The following is a 26,422-nucleotide window of genomic DNA, read 5'->3' on the forward strand; positions in this document are numbered from 1 at the left end:
TTCTGCCGCGGCTCAGCCGCAGCAGAGTCCAAGGGGTCCCGAAGGTGCTACGAGGTGTCGGCGCGTGGAGATCAGGCAACTACACAGCTCAGAGGCAGGTGAAGCACTGATTCGTTTATTGCAAGTACAAGTGGATTTTTATATTTTCTTTTTTGGCATACATCAACATTTGCAAGTGTATAGCATGATCAGTTAAGCAGAAAAATCAATACAAAGGTAACCAGGAAAAGTAAGAAAGTTTCCATGGATTTAAGTATATTAAACAAGGACTGTTTTGACCAAAGTTTCCATAGATTCAGTTATAGTGAACAAAGATTATTTTAACTAGGAGAGTTATAAATCAGATGATTAGACATTTTCAGAAATTGTTCATAGGGCAAAAGTATACGGTAGATTGAGCAGAGGCAATAAGGCTTTTGTGATATCTAACTTAGCAATCTATCTTTTCTGTCTAAAATGTTTCTCTGTGTACTATAAACTTTAGCTTCATAGTAACTGTTTCTGTATACCTAATAGCTAACCAGCTTTTCTTATTTCTATGGCTGTCTAATTAATATATATTCTTATTCAAGGTAAAGGAGGGGCTGTTACTCTAACGACTTTTAGACATTCAGGGACTTGTTGACCAGAGACGCATTGGTCTGATTATATCCTGTTTGTGTCAGCTGCTGGTCAATTCTAAGAGTGGTGATCATTTCCAGGAGGGTTTCCTATGCTTCCTTGAAGACATATCCCCCATGTCTGGACTTTGTCAGACAACATGGTTGACCGTACTGGAACTGGATGTGGCAGTTTTCTATCATGTGGACATGATGTAAATTTTTATTCATTTCCCCCCACTTTTTTTTTCTTACCACAAAAAGCAGAATAGCATAATCTTTAAGTGGACATGTCCAGGAGACAGGCTCCTGTGTTTGATTCTACATCAGCTGGGCAAGTCATTTAATTCATCTGTCCTGGTTTTCAAGAGGAAGTTTATAATAGTGCCTACCCCATGAATTTGCATGAGAAGTAAGTGGGTGGATGGGTCTTAAGTACTTGCAACTGGGTGGAGAAAACCAGTGCTTGTTGAATCTGAGTGGGGCCCTGAATGAATGAATGGCAATGAAAGGGTGAGGATTAGGGATGCACAGAGAAATGAGTTAAATAAACTCCTTTAATAAGAAACCACCTGGGACGAGTGGGAGGGCTTCCCTGCAGCGTTGGAGGGATTCCGTTCCAGCCCCCAGATATCCCTCAGTTTGGCACCGGGGCTCCTGGGGCTGGTACGGTATCCACGGTGAAGTTGGCACAGAGGGGCTGCATCTCCTTGGAGAGCAGTCTATACCCAGTGAGTTGGCGCCATCGTGCTGCCACCTGTTGGATGCTATCCATCATGTCGATTAATTTTTCTCATCACCCAGAGGAGGGTATGTGGGGATAAATGGTGATGGAAGAAGACTTGACTTGGGGTGGTGAACACACAATACAGTATACAGATGATGTGTTGTGGAATTGTGCACCTGAAACCCGTAGAATGAACAAGGCCAGGATTCAAACAAGCATCTAACTGATTCAAACCACCTTTAATTTACCCCTTAGCTTTACTGCCCAATCTGGCCAGCCCTGGTCTCAAAGAGGCCCAGATTCAGTGAAACTGAGCCTTTTTCTCAGACAGCCATTCAAACTGATCCCAAACTCAGCCAGTGAAGACCAAACCTACAGCCCTTGACTCTGATTTCCCTCAATTCAAGATCTTGACTCATAAATCCAGCTCCCCAGATACTCTCTGGCCCAGAAACTCAGCTGCGAGTGACAACTTCATCTCTGACTGTCCAAGGCCATGCTCAGAGCCCTCTGTCCTCTTGCCCTTGTCCCTCCTCCTTCCTACCACACGTGGTTCGCCACATAGATGGCATAGTGCAGTTGCTGGCACTGCAGGAAAGGGTGCAAGTGGGAGAACAGGTGCTGCTGGTGTTGGGCTTGCCCATAGTAGGGCACCACTACTGCTGTGTGGTTCTGTGTCCAGCAGCCAGGTGGCTGGTATTGGCCTTCCAGCTCCTCCAGTGGGTTCTTTCCCACCACCTGCTCCATTGTCAGGTTCTCTGGAATCATCACCTTCAAGGGGACACTTAAGAGAGGGAGAGGCCAAAGATAATCAGGAACCTACCCCAGAAACCCCACAACCCAGTTGTACTGGGTTGAATCATTCCCTACCCCCCAATTCCTGTCTACCCAGAACTTCAGAATGTGACCTTATTCAGAAATGGGGTCTTCACAGATATAATTGGTTAAAATGAATTCATACTGGATTAGGGTGGGCCCTAAATCCAATGACTGGTGTCCCTATAAGAAGGCCCTGTGACGCCCAGAGAGAAGGCCGCCATGGAGCCGTAAGTTAGAGTGACGTGCCTGTAAGCCGAGGATGCTGAGGATTGCCAGTAATCCCCAGAGGCTAAGAGACTGGCGTAGGATGGTTTCTTCCTCAGAACTTCTGGGAGGAACCAAGCCTGGCAACGCCTTGATTTTGGACTTTTGGCCTCCAGAACTGCGAGAGAGTAACTTTCTGTTGTTTTAAGCCACCCAGTTTGTGGTATTTAGTTATGGAAGCTCTGGAAACTAATACACCAGCACAAAAGGCTCTGAGCTTCCTCTGTTGGCTCACAAATGCCCTGCCCTCCTGGTTTTCCCTCCACCTCCTCAAGATCTCCTCCTCCAATTCTTCCCTCCTCTCACCCCCAGCTCCCATGTATCTCTCTTCCCCCCTCAGAAAGCTCATCACCTCCTACTGCTTTTCTTCCCATGGTCCCCTATGGTCCTAAATCTGCCTCTTGAGCTCCAGCCCCAACCAGCCTCCCACATGTCTCCTCCTGAATGGTTCTCAGGTTACCCACCCTCCCTACATCTCAGAACATCATCCTTCTCAGTTTCCTGTCACTGAGGGTATCACCATCCACCTGCTCACCCCCAGCTGTGTCTCCTCTCTACCTGTGGTGGACCACATTTCTTCCAAAGATGACCACAACAATGTCTTCTATCCAACATGCCCTTCTTATAATGTGACTTTGACATTAGTCCTATTGACAGATGTGTCTCTGTCCCCACCGCTTTAAACTGGGTGTGCTTTTATGACTGTTTAATGAGTGGAGTATGGCAGAAGTGACGTTATGTGGCTTTTGAGGGTATATCATAAAAGACCATATGGCTTCTGCCTTGTTTATGCAAATACTGGCTTTTGAAGCCATCAGCCACTGCGTAATCTCTAGGCACCAGGCTGTGAGGAAGCCTAACCTAGACTATTGCAGAGAAATCACAGACAGACCCTGACATCACATGAAGAGTCAGATGCCCACCTAGCTCCTGCCACATTGCCCCCTGCTGTTGAAGTGCTAGCTACATTTCACTGAAATTGCATGAAAAAACGTGGACCACAACTGCCCTGCTGAGCCCTTCCAACACTCCTGACTCACATAAACTTTGAGAGTTAATGATTGTTGGAAGACACTAACTTTTGGGGTGATTTCATTAGGATGCAGCAATAGAAAACCAGCTCTCTCTCCATCACCCTCAGCCACCAGGCCCACTGCCTTCTGCCTCCAGGTGCTCCCTCCTCCTCAGCAATTCCTGCCAAAGTGGGGTTAGAGGTATAGGAAGCCCCACCAGCCTACTGATGTAGGGTGAGATGATGGGGCAGTTGGGCAGGTCCTCCTTACTGGTGTCCACAGGGCAGATCTGGCTAATGTTGGAGTACATGTCTTGGTGAGGGATTCCTGGTTGGGGGGAGACCTGGACCACAAAGGACAGCTCTTCTCCCACCTCTGGCTTGTCTTGTATGAGGAATCACAAGAAGGAGATGAAGCCATGGCAGTGGTGGTTTTGGTAGAGGAATGCCCCTATACACAGCAGCTGTAACCCCAGAGGTAATAACAGGAGCCCCCTCTGCTGTTCTATTCTAGGAAACAGAAGGTCATGCCTCCAATTTTGTAAACTCCTCACTTCTGCACCACGGGTCTCAGTCCCCGTCTCCTGCACCCATCCTCCCCTGACTGACTTTGCACACTCCACAGAGCGGAGACCAGAGTAAGACACTTCCTGAGGCCACTCAAGGCCACACCATCTGTGCAAAGAACTCACCTTGTGCACATTTCCAGTCTCATCTTGTCGGCCTGGTTCAACACTCTGGTCACACTGGATGCTCCCTTGGGCGAGCAACTCAGCCTCTGAGGTGCTTGATTCCGTGTCTGTGAAATGGGGCTCATCACTGGGAGAGGCTCACTCTGCTAGGACATGCAACGTGCTTATGTCAGGGTGTGAGGTGAACCCAGCATTATGCCAGGAATGGGTCAGGTTCTCTCAGATCTCCAGCTTTTGCAAGGAAGGGACCAGCCCTGCTCCTGCTCATTCTGGGTTCCCTTCCCTTCTATGCCACAAGCAGCAAGTTATCCCTAGGTGCTTCCACAGCCTCAGTACCTCCCTCCACTCCACTCTGATCACCCTGGATTGTGACTGTGCGTGTCAACCTCCCCCAGCGGACTAGGGGCTTGAGGAGAGCAGGGTGCAGGACTGACTCATCTCTGGGTCCCCAGCATTTCCCAGCACAGGAGGCCCCAGGAAATAGATGACTGATTGAGTGAATAAATGAATGAGTGCAGATAGATGCTGTTCTTCACCTGACAAACTTCTACTTATCCTTCCAGAGCCATCACAAGTGCTTCTCATCTTCTCCAAGTCCTTTACTCTCTTCTACACTCTGACGGGGTCCCGGCCCCGGTACCCCTGCCGTCACAGCTCTGGCCACAACTGCAATGATCTGTGTCCAGGTTGCTCTCCCTCACCAGCCTGGGAGTCCTGAGAGGGTAGACCTCGAGTATGACCCATCTATGGGTCCCTGTCATCACCCATAACAAACGCTGAGCACTCACCTATTTACTCATCTATGGTTACTAAACATCCACTCTGTACCAGGCATTATGGTGTGAACCAAGGAAACAGCCAGAAACAAAATCAACAAACCTCTCTGCCCCCATGCAACCTGCCTTCTAGTGGAAAAGACAGGCAAGAAAATAGATCATTTCAGATAGTAATAAAAACGTATAGGTAAAAAGAGTAGAGGAAAAAAGGGGGTGTAGAATAAAGCGACAGGAGGAAGCATTTCTGGTAGGGTAGTTGGGGAGGTAACATTCACACCAAGGCCTAGAGGATGAGGAAGATGAGGCCACTGTGGGAAGTGTTTCTGGCAGAGGGAACACAGCAGGTGGAAAGGCCCTGAGGTGGGAAGGGAGGGGATCCTGGAAAGAGGGGTAAGGAAAGAGGTCATAGTGGTCATAGGGCTAGATCAAGAACGGTCTTCTGGGTCACAGTGAAGGACCCCAAGAGTGATGTGATCCGACCCGTGTGGTTAAGATTGCCCTAGGGCGGTGGCTCTCAATGGGGGAAGACTTTACCCCATGCCACCCCCACCCCCAGGACATCTGGCAATGTCTACACATTTTTGATGGTCACAACTGTGTGGGGGGGGGCGGTCATTGCTGGCATCTGGTGGGTTGAGGCCAAGGATACTATTGAATATCTTATACTACAGTGTACACAGCAGATCCACCCACACCCCACCAAACCAAAGGATGTCAACAGTGCTGAGGCTGAAACTGCTCAACAGGCAATGCGATGTTCCCCACAAGTGAAGAGTGACCTGCAGGGGAAGAATGCCTCTGTCTCTGTCTCTCCAAAGAAACTTGGCCTTGAGGCCTGAGGCACTATCAGCCTTGCTCCTGAAGAAGGACCAAGGAGAGTTCTGGATTCCTGCTCTTCCAAAGACCCATCAAAGACAAGGACTGATTCGTGGACCCTGAAGGTTTTCTGGCGGCTGTAGCTGAAGAATCCTGGGATCTTTTTCTGGGAATCATGGGCTCCTCCTGCTAATGCATGCCAAGTCCTGTTTTGAATTTGCCCTTGGAGAGAAGGTGCTACATTTACAGTAAAAACTGGCGATGTTAGGGAAAGATGGCAGGGAGTGGGGTGGATTCAGAAGCTCTGCTCTCCAGGCTCATATTGGAGGACGCCTTTACACTGGAAGCAAATGGGTCCCATGAACAGAAGTGAACAGGATTTGCACTGGTCCACACTGGTCCCAATAATCATTTTTGAATCCAAGGGTGAAGAATAAGAACTGATGCCTTTAAAAGTCACTAAAAAGTTGCATTACAGGCTGGTGTCCTTGTCACTAAATCAATGAGTATATTTTTAGAGAAACTAGAAAATTATCTCACTGCAGAAGCAGGCTCTGGATCCAATCTCAAATGTAGGGAGGACAGAATGTGATTGGGAATAGATAATCCTTAAAGTTTGGAGCATTGAGGAAAACAGGAATCCGATATCAATAGCAAAGTCTCTTTTCTGGGACAGACATATGGAGGAACAACTTACTGTTAGAACTTCTCCCAGCTTTTCAGCTAGAAAGGCAGCTTACAGAAGAGAGTTGCTTCAGAGAGCAATACCCAGGCATGTGAGAGGCACTTCTAGATCCAAGTACCACCCACTTGAAGCAAAATGAGAAGGCACTAGACCCCCAACAGATATGGTGGAACTGCACCCTGTTCGCACATAGAACACACTTGTCATGAGCATTTCAGGTGGATTTGGTGCTGTCGTTTGGGGACAGGGACCAGTCTTTGAAATATCCTGGTGGCAATTTGTGAATGTGTTTGCTGGGCTGAAAATAGCAGGGCTCGTAATAATTTCCATTTCCCAGCTGTGAATGGTGCGGGTGTGGAGTTCGCCTGAATCACACCCAACTGGCCAGCCGCAGGAGTCAGATGCATCTGGTGGTTTCTGCAGAGCCACCAACAGAGTGAGGGCTGATTACACGTCAGCCAGTGTAAGGACACCCAGGCTTGCATTGTCAGACTTCCTCCTCCTTGTGCTGGGACAGGAAAGGCTGCTATGGAAACTGTGGTTTGTCTCCTGGACAGCCCAGTAAGATTTACCCCTGACTCCACAGGAAACACAACTCCACAGGAAACAGCAGAGGCGTATTACAGCCTGAGAGTTTTGCACATTCTGACAGATTTTGTTCTTATTCCTCATTTTGTAATTCCTATTGCAATCATAAGGATTATGATTTAAGACACAGTGCCACTATATTTCAGGCTCTTGATGGTGAAAATTTAATTATGAAGAATGATTTTTATTTTTTTAACCTTCACCTGAAGATGTGTTTCCACTGATTTTTAGAGAGGAAAGGGGTAGGGGGCAGGGAGAGAGAGAGAGAGAGAGAGAGAGAAACATCGACTGGTTGTCTCCCATATGCACCCCAACCAGGGACTGAACCCACAACCTAGGTATGTGTCCTGACTGGGAATCAAACCCACAACCCTTGAGTGCACAGGACAGTGCTCCAACCAACTGAGCCGTGTAGCCAGGGCATGAACAATGGTTTTTGGGTTTTGTTTTTAAAGATTTTATTTATTTATTTTCAGACAGAAGGGGAGTGAGGGAGAAAGAGTGGGAAAGAAACATTGTGTGGTTGCCTCTCATGCGCCCCCAACTGGGGGCCTGGCTCACAACCTAGGCATGTGCCCTGACTGGGAATCGAACCAGCAACCCTTTGGTTTGCAGGCCAGCGCTCACTCCATTGAGCCACACCAGCCAGGGCTGAACAATGATTTTTTTTAAAAAGAATTTGGTGCATAATCATGTGACTAGGTTTGGAAGCATAAGGATATATTCCTGTTACCTCCTCAAAAAATAAATAAAAAAGGTTATTTCACTACTGTTGAAAGATGAAACAAGTATAATAAAATCAACTGTATATATTTTTTGTTTTCCAAAGTTATATAAGATTTCAAAACAAAAATTCTGATGTCTTAAACTAGCAGGAGCTCCCATGCATGTTACATGATTTGAATTAGTAGAGTGTGCACTCACATTTTCCAAGTGACATTGGGACTATTTGTTTTTAAAATAGTAAAAAATCCACACAATAATAGTAAGTTGTATTTCCATTTGTAGACAGAAGGCTCTGTCTGGCCACCACAGTGTGTTTGCACACCCCTCAGGAGCTCAGTGTGGTCTGGGACATCCAGGAGGGTCTCCCCCAGGGAGTCTGGACTGCTTGGTCCCTCTTTCTCCTTGTTGGAGTCCTAACCCATGCTCCCCAGCCCAGTTGTTTTCTGAGTCAGACTGAGGGAATCAGCAGTTAGAGGGAGAGGCTGAGGCAGAGGGTGCCTTTGGCCGACCTAAGTCACAAACTCTCCAAGGCCCACACTCTCCCACATCATAGAAAACACACCATAGACAAGTGGGGAAGTCTGGAAACCAAAGCATCCAGAAGGCTCTTCTTTGAAATAAACTGTTAGAAATCTGTTTCTTCAACAATAAAACCTAGTTTTTCCATCAGGTAACTCTCTGGGTCCCCGGTGAAGGGTGTATGAGAAGTGACCACACATTGATATTTCTTTCCCTTTCTCATTCCCTTCCCCTCTCTCTAAAAAGAAATAAAATCTTTTAAAATTACCATTTCAACATGTAATTGAGATAAAAGTGGTTAAGGTATTTCGCATCCTTTTCCCACACAAAGTCTTTTAAGCCGGTATGTATTTTGCATTCACGGCACAGCTCACTTCAGACTAGCCACAGTTCAAATGGTCCTTAGTCACGTGTGCCCAGTGGGCTCCATCCTGAACAGCTATGCCTAGGGCATCTGTAGATTCCACGTGTTCCTGGCTAAACCTACATTCTCAAATCACTCTGGGCACAGGGTTCCATTTCCGTTCATTAGTTCAAGCCTGTTGGTGGTCTTGTTAAAATTTCCATAGCTTTATAGATCTTCCCACTTGAGATATAATCAAATGTCACAACGCTACTAGAATGTGTCAATTTCTAGTCATCGTGCTAACTTTCATTCCTTTTGAGATATGTTGTTTGGTACATCCAAGTTTAGAGGTGTTTTTTTTTTTTTTTCTTGTCATCCTGGTCATTTCTGATAGTGCCTTTTAACTCAAAATCTATTTCGTTTTATGGTTAATGTAGCTAAACTTAGGTTTCTTGGGGTTATTTTCCTAGTGATCTCTTCCCACCCTTTTACTTCACCACTTTCTGAATCTTTAGTTGGTATATGTGAGCCTGACCAAATAGCACATACACATCATTTTCTTCTTAAGTCTCTGTGATAGATAATTCTGCTAGTTCCTATTCTTTCCATAGCTAATCTTATTAAAAACATATTTAGGAATTTCCCCCAATGTGACCCAACACTAAGCTTTTAGGCTTCATTGACTAATAAAAAGGAAGTCCTGCCGTTAATCAAACATTTGCCGGGGACTGGCCCATTTCACCCTCAAAGCCACTCCTTGATCTCATAGATAAGAATACTGAGACACAGACAGAAATCACCTGCCCACAGTCACGTGGGTGCAAAACCCCTGAATGTGTGCCTGGCCTGTGTGTGCCTTCTTCCCACTGCCAGGTTGAGGGTGTCTCGGGAGAGGCCAGGGAAGGCTTCTGCAAAGAGGTGGTGTTTCTGGAAAGGTCCTGACGGATGAGTAGGTATTCAACCCCCATGTCAAGCGGGAGAAGGCCATCCTGGGCAGAGAGATGGAGGCACCGAGCGCTTGGTGTGCTGAAGCAACGGCAGTAATGGTAACTAGTATCTACGGAGCACTAACTATGGCCCAAGAGGCCTAGGCATTCAACCGCGGCACTGACATTTTGGACAAGTACGTTCATTGCTGAGGGGGCTTTCCTGTGAGTTAGAGGTTTCATAACATTCCCAGCTTCTACCTACCAGATGCCAGTACCTCTCGACCGAGGAGCAACAAGAAAAATAGTCTTCTGGGGGTCCACTGTTCTAACCCTATGAGGGCTATACTATTCTTACTTCTGTCTTAGACGTGAGGAAATGTGATGTGTTCAGTTACACAACTAGGATGGAAGTCCCAGGGTCTGAATCGGGCGCCTCTGTCCTCAACCACCACACCCCACAGCCAGCTTCCTGCCTGAGCTTTGAATTCAGTGGGGTGCAGGTAACAGGAGACAGGTGATGTAAGCTAGGAGCAGCTCAGGAAGGGCCTTGAATAGCTTGCCTGCTCTGTGCCAGGCCTTGTGCCCACTGATGCTGGAGTCCCAGATTCAGATCCTACCAAACCCCTCGCTCAAAGCATTCCCAACCCAAAGAGACAGTGAAACAAAGACAGCCACGAGAACCAAGATGGCGGCGTAGGTAGACACACTGCGCCTCCTCGCACAACCAGAACTGGCAGAGAATCGAACAGCAAGGGGGACCAACACCAAGGAAACAGAAAATAATCATTCATCCAGACTGGTAGGAGGGGCGGAGACGGCACTGGGGTGGAGAGGACTCGAGTGGCTGTGGCGGGACTGAGACTGGCGGAGTGTGGGACAAATGGCGCAGGCAGTCCGAGCACTAGCAGACCCTGCGGTCCCACATTTGCACAGATAAACCCAGAGGGCCGGACTCAGAGTGGCGGAGAGTGGGGCAGGCAGAGTGGCGGATAGCACATTGCGGCACCACATTCGCCCACAGATAAACCGGACGAACGGCGGGCAGAGAAGCAGACCGCTGCGCAACCCAGGGCTCCAGCTCGGGGAAATAAAGCCTCAAACCTCTGATTGAAAGCGCCCCTGGGGGTTGGGGCGGCAGGAGAGACTCCCAGCCTCACAGGAGAGGTTGTTGGAGAGACCCACAGGGGCCTAGAGTGTGCACAGGCCCACTTACTCGGGAACCAGCACCAGAGGGGCCCAGTTTGATTGTGGATGGCGGAGTGAAAGACTGAAATCCAGAGGAGAGTGAAGTGGGCGCCACTGCTCCCTCTCGGCCCCTCCCCCACGTGCAGCATCACAGCGCAGCGACCAGCATTACCCCGCCCCGGTGAACACCTAAGGCTCCGCCCCTTAAAGTAACAGACGCGCCAAGACAAAAAAAAAAAAAAAAAAATGGCCCAAATGACAGAACACTTCAAAGCTCCAGAAAAAATACAATTAAGCGACGAAGAGATAGCCAACCTATCGGATGCACAGTTCAAAGCACTGGTTATCAATATGCTCACAGACTTGGTTGAATCTATTCGAAAAACAGATGAAAAAATGAAGCCTATGCTAAGAGAAACAAAGGAAAATGTACAGGGAACCAATAGTGATGAGAAGGAAACTGGGACTCAAATCAATGGTATGGACCAGAAGGAAGAAACAAACATTCAACCAGAAAAGAATGAAGAAACAAGAACTTGGAAAAATGAGGAGAGGCTTAGGAACCTCCAGGACACCTTGAAACGTTCCAACATTCGAATTATAGGGGTGCCAGAAGGAGAAGAGGAAGAACAAAAAATTGAAAACTTATTTGAACAAATAATGGAGAACTTCCCCGATCTGGCAAAGGAAATAGACTTCCAGGAAGTCCAGGAAGCTCAGAGAGTCCCAAAGAAGCTGGACCCAAGGAGGAACACAACAAGACACATCATAATTACATTACCCAAGATTAAACGCAAGGACCTACGTCCAAGATTACTGTATCCAGCAAAGCTATCATTTAGAATGGAAGGAAGGATAAAGTGCTTCTCAGATAAGGTCAAGTTGAAGAGGCTCATCATCACCAAGCCCTTATTATATGAAATGTTAAAGGGAGTTACCTAAGAAAAAGATCAAAAATAGGAACAGTAAAAATGACAGCAAACTCACAGTTATTAATGACCACACATAAAACAAAAACGAGAGCAAACTAGGCAAACAACTAGAACATGAGGGTTGTCAATAAGGGAGTGGGAGGGGGAGAGGGGGGTAAAGGTACAGAGAATAAGTAGCATAGATGATAGGTGGAAAATAGACAGGGGGAGGGTAAGAATAGTGTAGGAAATGTAGAAGCCAAAGAACTTATAAGTATGACCCACGGACATGAACTATGGGGGGGGAATGTGGGAGGGAGGGGGGTGGGCAGGATGGAGTGGAGTGGGGGGGGGAAATGGGACAACTGTAATAGCATAATCAATAAATATATTTAAAAAAAAAAAAGATTTTGGAGAATCTAATGTCAAAAAAAAAAAAAAGACAGCCACAGCCCAAGGTGACAGGGCCTATGACAACGTGAGGGACCAGAGGCTGTGGGAACCCACAGGCGTTAATCCAGTGCAGGGGAGGAGAGATCCTGTAGGCTTCCTGGAGGAAGTCCATCCAAGTGGGTACCTGGTTGAGAAATTGAAATCAGTGTGATAGGGGAGGGTGGGGCGGAGAGTCTTCAGGAAGAGGAGACAGAATGTGCAAACACCTGGCAGAAAAAGCTATTTCGCTGGCAAATGGGGGCCCTGCCAGAGGTTCAGTGGTGAGACGAATCTAGGAAAGTCGTCAGGGGCCAGGTCGCAAACACCAGACTGAGGAACTTGACGGTTACCCTGTAACCGAGAAGCTGCAGACAGTCCTCTGTCTTCCTGACACTGACACAGTCTTTCCCCTTGAATATTAACCTAATGTGTTGCAACAAATGAAACGTAAAGTGTTTGCAAAGCATCCATGAGAAACCTCTGCCCAAACTGTGCCTGCTGGTGGGGAAAACTGGCCCAGTTCTCAGCATTGCCAATCACTGCTACCCCAAATAACTGACATGAAAAACCAAACCACTGCAACCCGCCCCCACCCCACCCTTCACAGCACTTACAGACTGCGGGGCACCAGTCTTAATGCTTTACATACATTAACTCATTTCGTTCTTCCGACAACTGTTATCATCGCCCCCCATTGAACAGAAAGCACAGAAAGGTTAAGCCTCTTACTCAAGGTCACACAACTAAGTGGGCTTAGTCACCTGGGCAGGCTGACTCTCACATCCTCTTTTCTTCACTGATAGCCAGTGTGAGGTGAACCTTTTTTACTAACTTCTCACTCAAAAGTATATGAGTCACGTTGACATGTGCTTACATATTAAGGAAACTTTCAAAGCGGGAGACTAAAGTCGACACAGAAACACCCAAATCTGTACACTAGTTTTTGGACAGACGACCAAGGTACAGCGGAATTCCACTTAGGCCAGGGTTCCCCAACCTTGGCACTGGTATTGTTTTTGGCTAAATAACTCTGTTGTGGGAGGACCTCCTGTGCATGGTGTTTAGCGGCATCCCTGGCCCTACCTACCACATACCAGCCACACCCTTCCCTTGCCCCCTAGCTGTGACAACCAAAAATGTCCCCAGCCATTGCCAAAAGTTCTCTGGGGGTGACAAAAGTCACCAACTGAGAACTGGCGTAGACTATGTGTAGACTGCCTGAGGTTTTAAAACCCCCACCTCACTGTTTGCTTTACAAGAAACCTTAGGTCTCTCCCAGAAAAGGAAGCCTTCCCCGATTATGAGAATTACCTGAGATGAAGACAGTGAAAGCTCGTCATTGGTTAACACACACTTTCCATGTTAACTCATTTATCTTCCCAAACACGCTAGGAGCAGGTACTGTTACCGTCATCCCCACTTCACAGATGAGGAGCCTGAGGCGGTGCGTGGGATGTCTAGCGCACAGTGTCTGCCACATGCAGACTGCTCATTAAGTGCTGTTGCCCCCCTTCGGCCCCCCATGTCCTGGCTAGAGCGTGGAGCGTCTGGGCTCCTGCAGCCCCTGACTCAGGTGCCTCTACATCAAGCTTTGTCACCCCTACCTCCCTAACCAGGCCTGATACACCTGTGTGTCACAAGAAGGGGCCTGGCACAAAGGAAGCCCTAGGAAACGATTAACTAATGAATGAGTCTGATAACCAGGATTCAACCCTTACAACAGATGCCCTTTGCTCTCAATCCTCCCCACCAAGGGCTTCACAGGGGTAGACCCAAGAGAAACTCAGAAAATAACACGCAGGAAAGGGGACACTTTGGGGGCTGTAAGGAGGCTAAGGGCTCAGACCCGGATAGGTCCTCTGAATTTTAGTTTTGGGGCCTGTACCCCGGAAAACCCTCCATTTCACGGGTCTCACCTGCCCTCCATCCCGACGTCCACCTTTAACTCCACAAGGCAGAAGGCGCGCGCATTGGTTACGGACCCACGCCTGCCCACTGGGTCCACACCCTGGGTCCGGGGAGCGTGTAGAGAACCGCAACCCGCAAACCATCCCCTCTGGGCACTCACCCAACTGCCACGCAGAGGCCGCGCGCGCCACGGCCCACCCTGTGTCCCCTCGGAGCCTGGCCGGAGCACGCGCCGCCTCTCCCCTTCCCGCCCCACTCCTTTCTCCGCCGCCCCGAAGCCTCCCCACCCGCACCACAAACTCTATCATTCTCCCAAGAAAGCGTGAACTCTGAAAAACCACCACTCCAGCTTTGAAATACACAGCACAGGACACCGCACGCAGACGCGCGTACCCACAACACACACCGCTCCACCCCCTGCGCAAGCGCAGACGGGAAATGAGCTAGACACGCCTGGATCCATTTGAGAGCGCCGCGGAGCGGAGCTTTTGTGATAGTCACCGTCACTGGGAGGGTCGCCAGTTCGAGAGCCAGTCCGAGAAAAGTGAGCGCAGCACGCCGTCCTGCCGCACGGGCACCCGGGAGTTGTAGGCGGGTAGACCTGAAGCCTTCTGGGAGTCGTAGTCTGTTCAGCCACTTCCGCGTTTTCGGGGAGCCTGGACCTTCTACCAGCACAGATTCAGCTCGGGTGAGTGTCCGCTCTGGGGCGGAACGATCCTGGTCCTTTGTCGTGCTGCCGTGTAGGAGCCGATGGTCTCATTAGTTCTCTCCCACATATCCCGTAGGGATCCCTGCAGACGTGGCACTCCTCTCCGTGATTCCCCCGCCCTCCCCACCCCACACCCCGCGGCGGCCCTTCAGGTGGGAGTGCCCTAAGCAGCCAGCGTCCCTGCTGACCGGCTTTGGACTCAGCGGCCGGGTGCGGTGCGAACGCACTCTCCTCTGTCCGGGTTACAACCTAACCGTGGTCAGAGCTGGCCAAGGGGGCGATCAAGGCTGTCGTTGGAGCCCAGGGGAGGCGCCAGACTCAGCCCTGGATTCAGGCCAGACTTCCAGAGCAAAGGGCCTCAACTCTGCCAGGCGCAGATGAAATTCCAGATTCTCTGCCCTAAACCCACCCCTCTCATACTGTTTCCCCATTCTTCCCCTCACAATGGTCCCATTGTCCTTCCATTTGTTCACAACAAAACCTTGGGCTTGTCCCGAGTTTTCTGTTTCTCCCATCCACTTCCCGCCCCCAACCACATCTTGTGTGAATCCATCTGCTCTATTTCTGGAAGAGATCCAGGCTCCGACCACGTCTGTCCACTTGCACTGCTTCCACTCAGCTCCGGGTGGCTCCTTGTTACCTAGCGGGTCCCTGCAGGAGCCTCCTCACTGGTACGCCCTTGCCGCTCTCCATGTCTACTCACGCAAGGCAGCCTGAGGGACCTTGTCAACATATAAATCAGATCCTGTCACTTCCCAGCTTAAAACCATCCGGTAATTCCTATCTCCTTAAGAAAAAGTCCAAGCTTCTCACCCTGACAACCGTCCAGCCCCCAAGCCCCCGCCTCTCTTCTGTTCAGCCACATTTTCCAACCAGCCTGATACAGACAGGCCCTTCCCCTCACGCCCTTTCCACTCGCCCTTAACTCTGTCAGGCCCATTCTTCCCATCCTGATCTAATGCCTGACTTATTCTTCTGGCTTCATCTCAGGCGATAATTTCCTCGTCTTACTCCTCATATATTTGAATGTATCTTGGTTATTTCTTCCTCACCCATGGGTTGGTTCCTTCACTAGGACTTTTTGCCTGCAACCGTTCCCGTTTGTTCACTACTGTGTCCCCAGTGCCCAGGATCCACTGAGTTGGTATTTGTGGAATGAATGGAAGCTTAAGCTGAGATGTGAAGGTGCCTGGCCCGCACGTGCTGAGGGAAAATGTTCCAGGCAATGGGTTTACTCTGGGCATTATCCACGCAACCTCCCCAGAGACAATGTGCCCACAATTCTGAATCGACCTGTGACCGGCTTCCCTTCTCTCCCAGTCCAGGAAAAGCTGACCCCTCCCACCCAGGCCGGACCCCCGCGATGCCCGCCCCGCCGTGCGCCTCCTGCCACAAGGCCCGCGCAGCCCTGCGCCGCCCGCGCTCTGGCCAAGCGCTGTGCAGCACCTGCTTCTGCGCGGCCTTCGAGGCCGAGGTGCTGCACACGGTGGTCGCGGGCCGCCTGCTCCCTCGCGGCGCTGTGGTGGCCGTGGGCGCCTCGGGAGGCAAGGACTCCACGGTGCTGGCGCACGTGCTGCGCGAGCTGGCGCCCCGCCTGGGCATCTCGCTGCAACTGGTGGCCGTGGACGAGGGCATCGGTGGCTACCGGGACGCGGCGCTGGCGGCGGTGCGGCGCCAGGCGGCGCGCTGGGAGCTGCCGCTCACCGTCGTGGCCTACGCCGACCTCTTCGGGGGCTGGACGATGGACGCCGTGGCCCGCAGCACGGCCGGCTCTGGCCGCAGCCGCTCCTGCTGCACCTTCTGCGGGGTGCTGCGGCGCCGGGCGCTGGAGGAAGGGGCGCGCCGCGTGGGAGCCACGCACGTCGTGACAGGTGAACTCACGTGCTGGGATAGGAGGGACTTTGTGGGAGGATCGGGTGCGCACTCAGGCAAGGGTGGGCGCAGAAAGGAGGCTGAGGCTCATGCCCAAAAAGTGAAAAAGCGACCCTGGGTGTGTCGTAAGTGGTGGATCTCAGTGTAGTTCAGTATAGTGGATCTCATGTGGTACCTGCGCGTCCCTGGGATGGTGTAGGGCAGGGGTGGCAAGATTTTGCATCACTGTCATCGCCTTGGGACACACGCACAGTTGTCTTAGGGCTGCGGTTCTCTGCGTTGTTGAATGGCATTCTTTAGGTTCCCCTCACAAAACGAGGGGGGTGCAGGGGTGTCTCCCATCTGTCGTCTGAAACGCAACGGTGTCTTTTTAACTCCTTTCCTCTCTCGGCATCATCTCTCTGGTAACTCTCTTATTCTCTCCCAGTCAGTACTTCAGCAAATGAACGTTGACCATTTGCTGTGTGCCAGATACAAGCCGTGTGGCCCAGAGCAAAGGTGCAAGCCTCGGTTTCCGCTTTGGTTAAACAGGGGCATTAATACCATCTCGGTCCTGGACGTGCTGAGAATTAGGTGTGTGCAGCACGTAGCCCGGAGGCTGAAAAGCAGTGACCGTGATGCAAACCTTTGCTCTTACACACACCACAGTCCCTGCTCCTGCCCGATTCTCACACACTAACAGTAGCCTAAGTGCTAACAGAGAAAGTGACACTTTGTGCTTCTGGGACAGGAGGACCTAGTGGGAGGAGAAAGGTGGGGATTAAGGAAGCGTTTCCTGAGTGCGCTGGCACCTGAAGGCTGCGTGGGAAACTAGGGAGGGATGGACAGAGGTCGGGAGAGATGGTTCTGAGCAAAGGAAACGGCTTATGCAAAGGCCCTGAGGAGAGGATGTGGGGCCCATTGAGAAGCCCCGAGAAGACCAGTGTTTTACTACAGAGACTCGGATATAAGATGAGAAGATGCAGAGGAAACAGAGAGTTGGCTTAAATTTTGTGACCACTGTTGTGTAGTCACTTTGCCGCCACCTGCCTTCCCAGAGGCACCTGTGTCGACAGCGCTGTTGAGAGTCTCCATTAAGTGCCGTTTCGACTCCTCCTGTGCATTCTGAAGCACACTGTTAACGGAGACTGACGTGATATTTGTAGCGTAAAGCACTTTTACTCCCTCCGTGAAAGGGCATCTAGCACAGGGCCTGCCTGGCCCAGTGGGTGGGTGGCAGTGAGGGCACCCCGACTGCTCCGTGGGAGCCTGTGTGTGTCCCCTCCTGTTTCGCGCTGTGTCCACCTCCCTCCACCGACTGCCCCACGGTCCCGGGGGGCCTCCATGGCCTGCACCCCTGCCCCTACCCGCCAGTCTCTTTCGGAGGCCTGGCTGCTCCAGGAGTTTTTCTGGGGGGAGGAGCGTGTCCCCATAGCGGGGTCACCCACTCTGTGCCATTCGCCATGCCCCTCCCGTCTCTCTGGGTTCTGGCTGCCCCACGGTGTCCCCCTGACCAGCAGCTCCCCCACCCCGCGCCCCACTCCTGACCTGCTCCCCTTCTCTCCCCCAGGCCACAACGCCGATGACATGGCAGAGACCGTGCTCATGAACTTCCTGCGGGGCGACGTGGGCCGGCTGGCCCGGGGCGGGGGCCTGGGCTCCCCGGGCGAGGGGGGCGCCCTGCCGCGCTGCCGCCCGCTGCAGCTGGCCTCGCAGAAGGAGGTGGTGCTGTACGCGCACTTCCGCCGCCTGGACTACTTCTCCGAGGAGTGCGTCTACGCGCCCGAGGCCTTCCGCGCCCACGCGCGCGACCTGCTCAAGCTGCTGGAGGCCGTGCGACCCTCAGCGGTGCTGGACCTCGTGCACTCGGCGGAGCGCCTGGCGCTGGCCCCTGCGGCACGGCCCCCGCCCGCCGGCACCTGCTCCCGCTGCGGGGCGCTGGCCAGCCGCGCGCTCTGCCAGGCCTGCGCCCTTCTGGACGGCCTGGACCGCGGCCGGCCCCGCCTGGCCATCGGCAATGGCCGCCGGGGGCGGGACGAGGTGGGGCCGCCTGGGGCGCATCGGGAGCAGGTCCAAACCCCAGCCTCCGAGGCCGTTCCCTCCTTCTAGGGACCACAGTTTTCTGTTGGGATCCCACCTGGGAGCTCAGGGAGCCTGTAAATGACACTGTGAATAAACCCCAGTTACCTTTGCCCAAGGCTTCCCCGTGAAGTCCGGAGGGGACAGAACCAGTTACCTGTGACCCTGCAGAAGCTGGGGCCTGAGCTCCTGGGTCTGAGGGAGGAGGTAGGCTGAACAACTTCCCTCTCCTGAGTGAGTGGGAATTGGGGGACTGCTTACCTCGTACCTCCGCCAGGTTCTCAGCCAGCCCTAGCCCTTCCTGAGCACCTACTGTGCACAGACGTTTCCCGTTTGGCTGTAGCGGGGTAAGCACAGCCACCTGAGCTGATGGGCACACATCGTTCACTGTAATCCTGGAGCTTCCCTGAGCCCTGCGCCCGCGCTGCAGGTGCCGTCCTCTCATTTCATTCACACCGTCTCATTGGCTGTAGCCTGAGCACCAGCCAATGGCCTGAGGTCACCTGGATGGATAGGGACCAAACTGGGGGCTCACACCAGGGTCTGCCTGGGGATCTTGCCTCCCACCCCATCACACCTGAATCCCTCCTGGTGTCCCTAAGACGGATGAGGAGCAGCTGGGTGGGCTCCCCAGACCTCAGCTTCTGGAGGCGGAGCTGGGTGAGCCTGGGGCAGCAATTTAACTTCTCTGGTCTTCAGTTTCCCCCTCTGAAAGTGGAATCAAAACGCTGTTGCGAGGATTTGATAAAGCGCTCCATAAATGGTGCCGGCTTGGTTGTTCACATTAAAGTTTGGACACCGGGGGCTCTGGGTTTCAGGGTTGCCACCTTGCTGGTCTACCTAGGTGTAAAGGCCCAGAAGCTTCCTGCCGGACCCCTGGGGAGATGTGGTGTTTTCAGCCCCACCTCTAAGCTTTCCTAGGCTGGTCCTGAGTCAAGAATGCCCTCCCTTTTCCATCTTCCCGCTCAAATCCTCCAGGTTCCTCCTGAAAGACTCCCTGATTCTTCCACCCAACCCAGACCCCATCCCCTGGTCCTGTGTGCCCACCCACAGTTTCTGGGTCTCATTTTTCCCAACTGGACTGGGCTTTCAGTGCAGAGACCAAATCTACCTCCCCACCAGGTAACACAGCAACATTCTCCCAACATTTATGGAGCTCCTACTGTATACACAGGTTGATGAAAAGGACAGAATGTCTCACTCATGGAGCTTACAGTCTTGTGGGAAGAGACTGAGAGAAGTGAATACATACCGTGAGGTCTGATGATGTGTGCTATACTTAGAAAATGAAGGAACATGAGGGGAAAGGCTGTGGAGGGAGCTATTTTACTTGGGGAGGTCAGGGCTTCTTTGAGGAGGTGACTTGGGTTAGAGACCAAAATGAAGCCAGGAGGTTTCTAGCCATGGTGCAACATCTCATGTCAACAGGCCTTACAGTGAAACCAAATGGGGGGCAGTCACACACACACACACACAAACACACACACACACAGAGAAAGAGAGAGAGAGAGGGAGAACAGAATCTATCTGAAGACACCAAAGAACAAAAGAACAACCATGATGCCAGAAAAAAAGGGAAGTTTAACTTGCAGGAGGGGCCAGAAGACTAAGGAAGTGGTCAGAATGCTCACACTAAGAGTCTGGAAACCTGAGCTGAGTTTTCAGCAGCATCATGGGGATGGAGACAGAAATGGCTTCTGGGGCTCCCAAGGCATTGCAGCTTGAGGGGCTAAAATCCTGGGGGGCAGGGAAGAGCATTGAGGTGAGCCTAACAATGTGCTCAGATAACCCCTGGGCAGTGTCATGGAACCGGGTAAACAAAACTAGATGTTCAGGGTCTCCTAAGAAGGAGAGACCCCATAAATACCTCACTTAGGACCCAAATAGAATTACTAATTAGAGTAAGGGACATGGGCAAGTAGGCCTATTCACAAGAAGACCAGAACCCATGTTCAAATTCAATCTGACACTGGATTGATATACTCTTATCTGCTTTCCAGGAATCAAAAGTGGGGTAGCCCTAGCCATAGGATCCTATTTACATTTAAATTGGTTAAAATTAAATTTAAAGCTTCATTCCTCAGTCATATTAAAGACATTTCAAGTGCTTCATAGCCACATTTGGCCAGGTGAACAGCACAGATTCAGAACATTTCTATCACAGACAATTGCATTCTGCAGTGCTATTCTAGACTGTTCTAGAATCCAGAGGGAAAATTTTTCAACCACAGCCTCAAAATCTCCACAATTTTTCACACAAAATGCCCACTATTCAATAAAAAATTTACAAGCATGCCAGGTGAAAGGACAATGACTGAACACCAAGAGGAAAACGGCACGGACATGGTCCACGTGGCCCAGGTGTAGGAGTTTCAGGCATGGACTAACCCCACACCAGAGCCAGTAAGGCGTGGAGTTCACCAGAGGAAGACCACGAACTCCACGGGTAGAAGAAGGAGTAGGGCACGTGGATGCAGAGACCCTCCTGCACCCTCACCGATTCCTGGCTGCTCCTGCAGGGACCCTGGGGGGACACAGAGGCTCAGCTGCAGCCCACACCCCTCCCCCACACGACGTCCACCATCCCTTTGGCTCACTCACCCCCCACCCCCCACAGGAAACCCTGGGTGACAGAGCTGTGGCCAGGCCTGGAAGGGGAACTTGAGCTTCACAGGCTGTGGGGGTGCTGTGAGGACTGAGAAATCATCCTGTCTCACCTCACCCCAACATGGCAGGTGGATATACCAAGGCTCCCAGAGGTTGAGAGGTTCATCCAGATTTGAATCTAAAGTGATCACCTTGCGGATGATGTTTAAGTCAAGAGGAAGGTCACCCAGGGCACCACCACAGTCAGAACTGGTCCTGGTGACTTGGGGAGACCCATGCTCCAATGGAAACCAGTGAACACTCTGGAAAAGGATAATTTTAAATTTTCTTTAGGCCACCCAAGTGGTCTTAAGAAGTTCAGACCCAACTCCAGTGGTGGGTGGAACCCAACAGGAGAGCTGAGCATTAAAGGCCTATGTTGGTTGATTTCCATGTGTTAATTTCTTTAATGCTCACGGCCACCTTTGAGTAGGATGCGTGATCTCTGCTGTACAGAATGGAAAACAGGAACAGAAAAAGGAAGTGAATCGCTTGAAGACAATGCCGTAGGAAATGCTGAGGTCTTCCCTTGAGCCCAAGTCTCTCCAATCCCATCACCTTTCTTCTTTCTGCTCTGCCTGCAGATGCTCTTACAGTAGTTAATGTTAATGTTGCACAAGGTCTCCTCACGCTTCACCAACTAGTCCCCTGACCTTTTCCCCCCAGAGAGGCTGTGATGCCTCCAGCCAGGACCAAGCTCTGAGCGAGTCCTCATTCGCTTGTCATCTTGATCTCTGAGTACTCGGAGGTGCTGGTGGCCTCTTGGTCCTGGGGCTCCCGTGGCTTCAACCCGTGAAACCTGAGGTTGGCGTAGTGGAGCTCCTGCTGTTCCCCTGATGGAGGAATATCCCTGGTGTGTGATGCTTGGTCTGGGGACCTGTCTGGCTGGGACTTTTGCTGTGAAGAACCCTGAGTGAAGGGGACACAAGGAAGTTGGAGAAAAAATAAGACAGACATGGTCCTAATGGAAAGATGGGCTGATGGAACAGTTTTTCATTAATCCTCTTATTCCATACTCAGTTCTTATGAACTCGATTATTTGCTCATTCATTTAAAATATTGTAATACTGCCCTGGTTGGTGTGGCTCAGTGGACTGAGCACCAGCTTGTGAACTGAGAGGTTGCCGGTTTGATTCCCAGTCCAGGCACATGCCTGGGCTGCGGGCCGAGTCCCCCAGTTGGGGGCATATGAGAGGCAACTGAATCTTTCTCACATTGATGTTTCTCTCCCTCTCTTTCTACCTTCCTTCCCCTCTCTATAAAAGTAAATAAATGAAATAAATAAAATATTGTAGTACTACAAATGATTAGACCATATCAAGGGCTTAATGATCACATTTCATCCTCACAGAAACCAAATGTGAATGATACTCTTATTATTTCCATTTACAGATAGGGAAACTGAGGTCAAGAGAAGTGAAGTAACAAGCCATGAATGGGTGGAAAATAATAGTTTGCGGGGGAGGGAGGTTCTGGCAACCTGTACCCAGCAGGGAGGCAAAGTGGGCTCAGTGGTCAGCAGGGCTGGGGCACAAGACTAACCATGGGCTCTAGTAGATGAAGGGGAAGTCAACTCCCAGCTGTCTGTCCAGCTGACCATAGAGGAGCGGGTTTGGGGAAATGCTGAGCAGCTCAGCCTGGGCTCATTGAATGGACATGCCCAGCCCCTCCCCCTATACCTCATGAGAAGACACCTACATCACTCACCCAGGGGACTGTGCCCATGACAGGGTCTTCATCATTCGTGACCTGCCGTCTCCTGGCTGTTTGCTTCCTGTGGGCTTTCACTCTAAGGGAAGAAGTCAGGAGCCACAATGACTCAGGCACAGGTGGGCAGGCTGCCTCCACTTCCTGAGAAGACAACTGAGGCACCCAGACCCCGGAAACAGACTCAGAGACCCTCCTGATATGTGAATGCTCCGTCCCCCAGATGACCAGGTGTTTAGCCGAGACTAAACTTACATCACTATAGGCCCCTACACGGAGAGAAACAGTTACACGAGCACCCATAACAGTGTTATTCCTGAGAGCCCCAAAGTAGAAACTACCCAACTGTGCTTCAGCGAATGAAGAGACAAATAAAAATGTGTCCCATCCATACGATGGAATATTGTTTGGAAATAAAAAAGGATAAAGGATTAACATGTGAGCCTTAAAAATATCATAGTACGTGAAAAAATCAGTCACAAAGGACCATGTATTGTATGACTTTAATTATAGGAAATGTTGAGAATGGGCAAATCTAGAGAAAGAAGAATTAGATTGCTGGCTGCCTGGGGCTGAGGGGAGGATGGTGGCAAAATAACAAATAAGGGATGTGGGTTGTTTTTTCATTTGGAGCTAAAGGGAAGGTTTTGAAATTCATTGTGGTGATGGGTGCACAACTCTGTGACTGAACTAAATGGTGTTGAGTTGCACCCTTTAAATATATGGGAATTTTATCTCAATAAAGCTGCTACCCCATCTCGCCTCCAAAAAGGCCCCCCTGTAGGGACTCAGCTCTGCCTTTCTGGGATTCAGGGCCCTCTCTCTGTACTCCCCACGACTCTGCTCCCTGTACCTCCCCGGGACACGGACTTACACACAAAAGGAGATGAGACACAAGCACAGGGACAGTAGGACCATGGCACCAGCACCTCCAAGAGCCGCAGGACTCACTCTGGAAGCGGATGCTGACTGCCCTGCAGAGAAGAGGGGCGTGAGCCCACCCACTCGCAGGACCCAGTGTCTTGTCTTCCCACCTCCTTGAAGGACCAGCTGGAGGTTCAGTTCAGTCACTAGACTTGAGGGTATGTCCTAGCAAAACACGCCACTCCAGACCACAGCCGCTCTCCCCAGTTTCATCCTTCCTTTGACCCCTTCCTTTCTCCCTCAGCCTCCACTCCCAGCAGGCCCCTGACCTGGCAGCAGCAGGACACCTGCGCTCTGCGCCCCGTGGACATTCTCCGCTTCGCAGCTTAGTCTGAGGCCTGCGCTGAGCCCCCTGCGGAAGCTCAGGGAGCTGTTGGCCCAGGGCCCCTCAGAGCTGGACAAAGCAGTGACGTTGCTGGGGTTCCCCTCCAGTAGCTCCTCCCCCAGCCGCCAGCGCAGCGAGGGGGCCGGCTGGGCTCGAGAGGAGCAGCTGCAGTGCAGACCCTCATCCTCCCAGGAGCAGGAGGGTCCCAGCAGCTGTGGGGGGTCTGTGGGGAGCGAGGAGAAGTGTTAGTGGTCCCTCCATCCTCCCAAAACCCAGGTGTCCTGCCTACAGACATCCCCACACTCACAGACCACTGAGAGGCTGAGAGAGATATTTTGGGAGCCCAGGGGGTGCTGAGCCTGGCAGATGAACTCTGTTTCTTCCCCAGTCCCCACACGAGGCAGCTCCAGGATCGCGGTGCTGGAGATGGGGGTGGCATTCATGGCTGAGGACCCCCGGAACCAGCTCAGCTGTGCAGGGGGGTTGCTGTCAGCCACACAGAGCAGCCGCAGAGCCTCACCCTCCAGGATGGGAAGCAAAGAGGTGTTTTGCAGAATCTTGAGGGCTTTGGGGACACAAGTGGAGACACACACACACACACACGCAGAGAGAGACAGAGACAGAGAGAGAGAGAGAGAGAGAGAGAGAGAGAGAGAGAGAGAGAGAGAGAGAGAATGAGAATACAGGGCAGGCACTCACCCACAGAGGTGAGGGAGGGAGGGTGGTGATTTTCCTCTTTGCCTCTCCCATATCTGGTCCCATTCACACTGTGACTCCCCCTCAGCTCCATGGTGGCCCCAGGAGCAGGTCCCAGCCCCAGAGAAGGAGGTTCTTTCCTACCTGTGACACTTCTGTAGGACCCATCGATGGTGAGGTTCTGTGGGGCATCTGCAACAAAATGATATGGCCCCGCTCCACAAGGGAGGAGCAGCAGGAAGCAGGGTGGTGAGAACTGGGAAGGTGGCATTGCCCTCCTTCTGGCTCACTCCCCACCTGCACTCCGATCCACACACAAGTGTTCTCAGGTAGCCCAGCCTCCTGCACACACACAAACGTGCACACACCAGTCCCACTGCCCTCAGGAAACCAGACATTCCTCCCACACTCACAGAAAACATTAAGCAAGATGGTTCTCTCTGTAGTCACCCTTGATCCCTGGCGTTTCACCTGACAGGTGAGGTTGGTGCCATGGTCCTGGGGCCTCGGGGTGAAGGTGAGCACAGAGGAGCGGAGGTTGTGGGGGTTCAGAGAGTCAACAGCAGTTCCTGCCCAGGAGAAGGTGAGAGGACTTCCCTCTTCACAGGACCCTGGCAGGCTGCAGGTCAGCTGTGTGGAGCGGCCAGACTCCAGAGGCTCCTGAATGAGGATGTCAGGTTTCTGTGTCAGGTCTGAGGAGGAGAGAAGGAGGTGCTTGGGTCCCAGGCGTTGGGAACCTAGAAGATGAACCTGAGAAGGACACCTGACTCAGGACCTGAGCTCACCCTGGTTTCTGTGCCTCCTCTGACCACCCTGGGCCCATGGCCTGGATCAGGGAGTGTCCCAGTGTACTGTTCCTGTTCTAAGATGGGGTCCCACGTCTCAGTGTCCTCTCCTGGGCCCCTACCATACCTGTCACCTCCAAAGTCAACCTCTTATCTTGATAAGTATATTTCACATTATATCCTCTCTCCACTCGGAAGAAGTAGTTTCCTGCGTCAGTGTTCCTGGCGTCTCTGATGCTCAGGGAACAGTTGTTGGTCCTGGGGTCTGTGAGGAGGAATCGGCGCTGGGTCTCTCCATTTGGTTTTTTATTTGGGTTGTTTGTGGCCACAGGAACATCCCTGTTGGTGATGTCTCGATGCCGGTACCAGTAGATGTGGAGTTTGCCAGAAGACCACGAACTCCACGGGTAAGAGAAGGAACAGGGCACATGCACGCACAGACCCTCCTGCACTGTCACCGATTCCTGCACTTGGAGCTCATAGCCTGGCTGCTCCTGCAGGGACCCTGGGGGGATACAGAGGCTCAGCGGCAGCCCCAGCCGCTCTCCCACTGGGCCAACTACCCTTCCCAGGCACACTCACCCCCCCACAGCAGGGGCAGCAGCAGCAGGAGCACCATGTCTGCTTCTCACAGGGCAGAGCAGGTCCCAGTCCCTGTGCCAGGGAGGGAAATGCTGAGCTGTGGGGTGGGGCAGAGGATGCCCCAACAGGAAGACTTGGGTGACAGAGCTGTGGCCAGGCCTGAAAGGGAGCTTGGGCTCCACAT

At 51.6% G+C, this 26,422-nt stretch overlaps 2 protein-coding genes and 1 long non-coding RNA gene across 3 annotated transcripts; 1 reads left to right on the forward strand and 2 right to left on the reverse strand.

Moving 5' to 3' along the window:
• Positions 1 to 70: 70 nt before the first annotated feature.
• Positions 71 to 14,511, reverse strand: LOC128779646 (uncharacterized). Its single transcript, XR_008425725.1, has 3 exons — positions 14,436 to 14,511; positions 4,114 to 4,256; positions 71 to 2,110 (listed from the first exon to the last, which is right to left on the reverse strand). It is a non-coding gene; the product is annotated as an uncharacterized lncRNA (long non-coding RNA).
• Positions 14,487 to 21,607, forward strand: LOC128779633 (cytoplasmic tRNA 2-thiolation protein 1). The gene is made up of 3 exons (XM_053915029.2): positions 14,487 to 14,622; positions 15,964 to 16,514; positions 18,065 to 21,607. The coding sequence occupies exons 2-3, from the start codon at positions 16,007 to 16,009 to the stop codon at positions 18,601 to 18,603; spliced, it is 1,047 nt and encodes a 348-aa protein (XP_053771004.1). The 5' UTR covers positions 14,487 to 14,622; positions 15,964 to 16,006; the 3' UTR covers positions 18,604 to 21,607.
• A 137-nt stretch (positions 21,608 to 21,744) lies between these two features.
• LOC112310228 (sialic acid-binding Ig-like lectin 5) lies at positions 21,745 to 26,356 on the reverse strand. The gene is made up of 9 exons (XM_053914969.2): positions 26,239 to 26,356; positions 25,784 to 26,161; positions 25,285 to 25,563; positions 25,016 to 25,063; positions 24,483 to 24,740; positions 24,120 to 24,398; positions 23,801 to 23,900; positions 22,927 to 23,008; positions 21,745 to 22,128 (listed from the first exon to the last, which is right to left on the reverse strand). The coding sequence occupies exons 1-9, from the start codon at positions 26,273 to 26,275 to the stop codon at positions 21,931 to 21,933; spliced, it is 1,659 nt and encodes a 552-aa protein (XP_053770944.1). The 5' UTR covers positions 26,276 to 26,356; the 3' UTR covers positions 21,745 to 21,930.
• Between the last annotated feature and the right edge of the window lie 66 nt (positions 26,357 to 26,422).

This window comes from Desmodus rotundus, chromosome 12, assembly GCF_022682495.2.
Source record: "Desmodus rotundus isolate HL8 chromosome 12, HLdesRot8A.1, whole genome shotgun sequence".
NCBI lineage: Eukaryota > Metazoa > Chordata > Mammalia > Chiroptera > Phyllostomidae > Desmodus > Desmodus rotundus.

Coding starts and splice junctions, on each gene's coding strand:
- LOC128779633 (XM_053915029.2), top strand. CDS start 16,007: ATGCCCGCCCCGCCGTGCGCCTCCTGCCACAAGGCCCGCGCAGCCCTG. Junction 16,515..18,064: donor AGCCACGCACGTCGTGACAG/GTGAACTCACGT, acceptor TCTCTCCCCCAG/GCCACAACGCCGATGACATG.
- LOC112310228 (XM_053914969.2), bottom strand. CDS start 26,275: ATGGTGCTCCTGCTGCTGCTGCCCCTGCTGTGGGGGG. Junction 24,399..24,482: donor TCTCAGCCTCTCAGTGGTCT/GTGAGTGTGGGG, acceptor CGCTCCCCACAG/ACCCCCCACAGCTGCTGGGA. Junction 23,901..24,119: donor AGGTGTCCTGCTGCTGCCAG/GTCAGGGGCCTG, acceptor TCTTCTCTGCAG/GGCAGTCAGCATCCGCTTCC.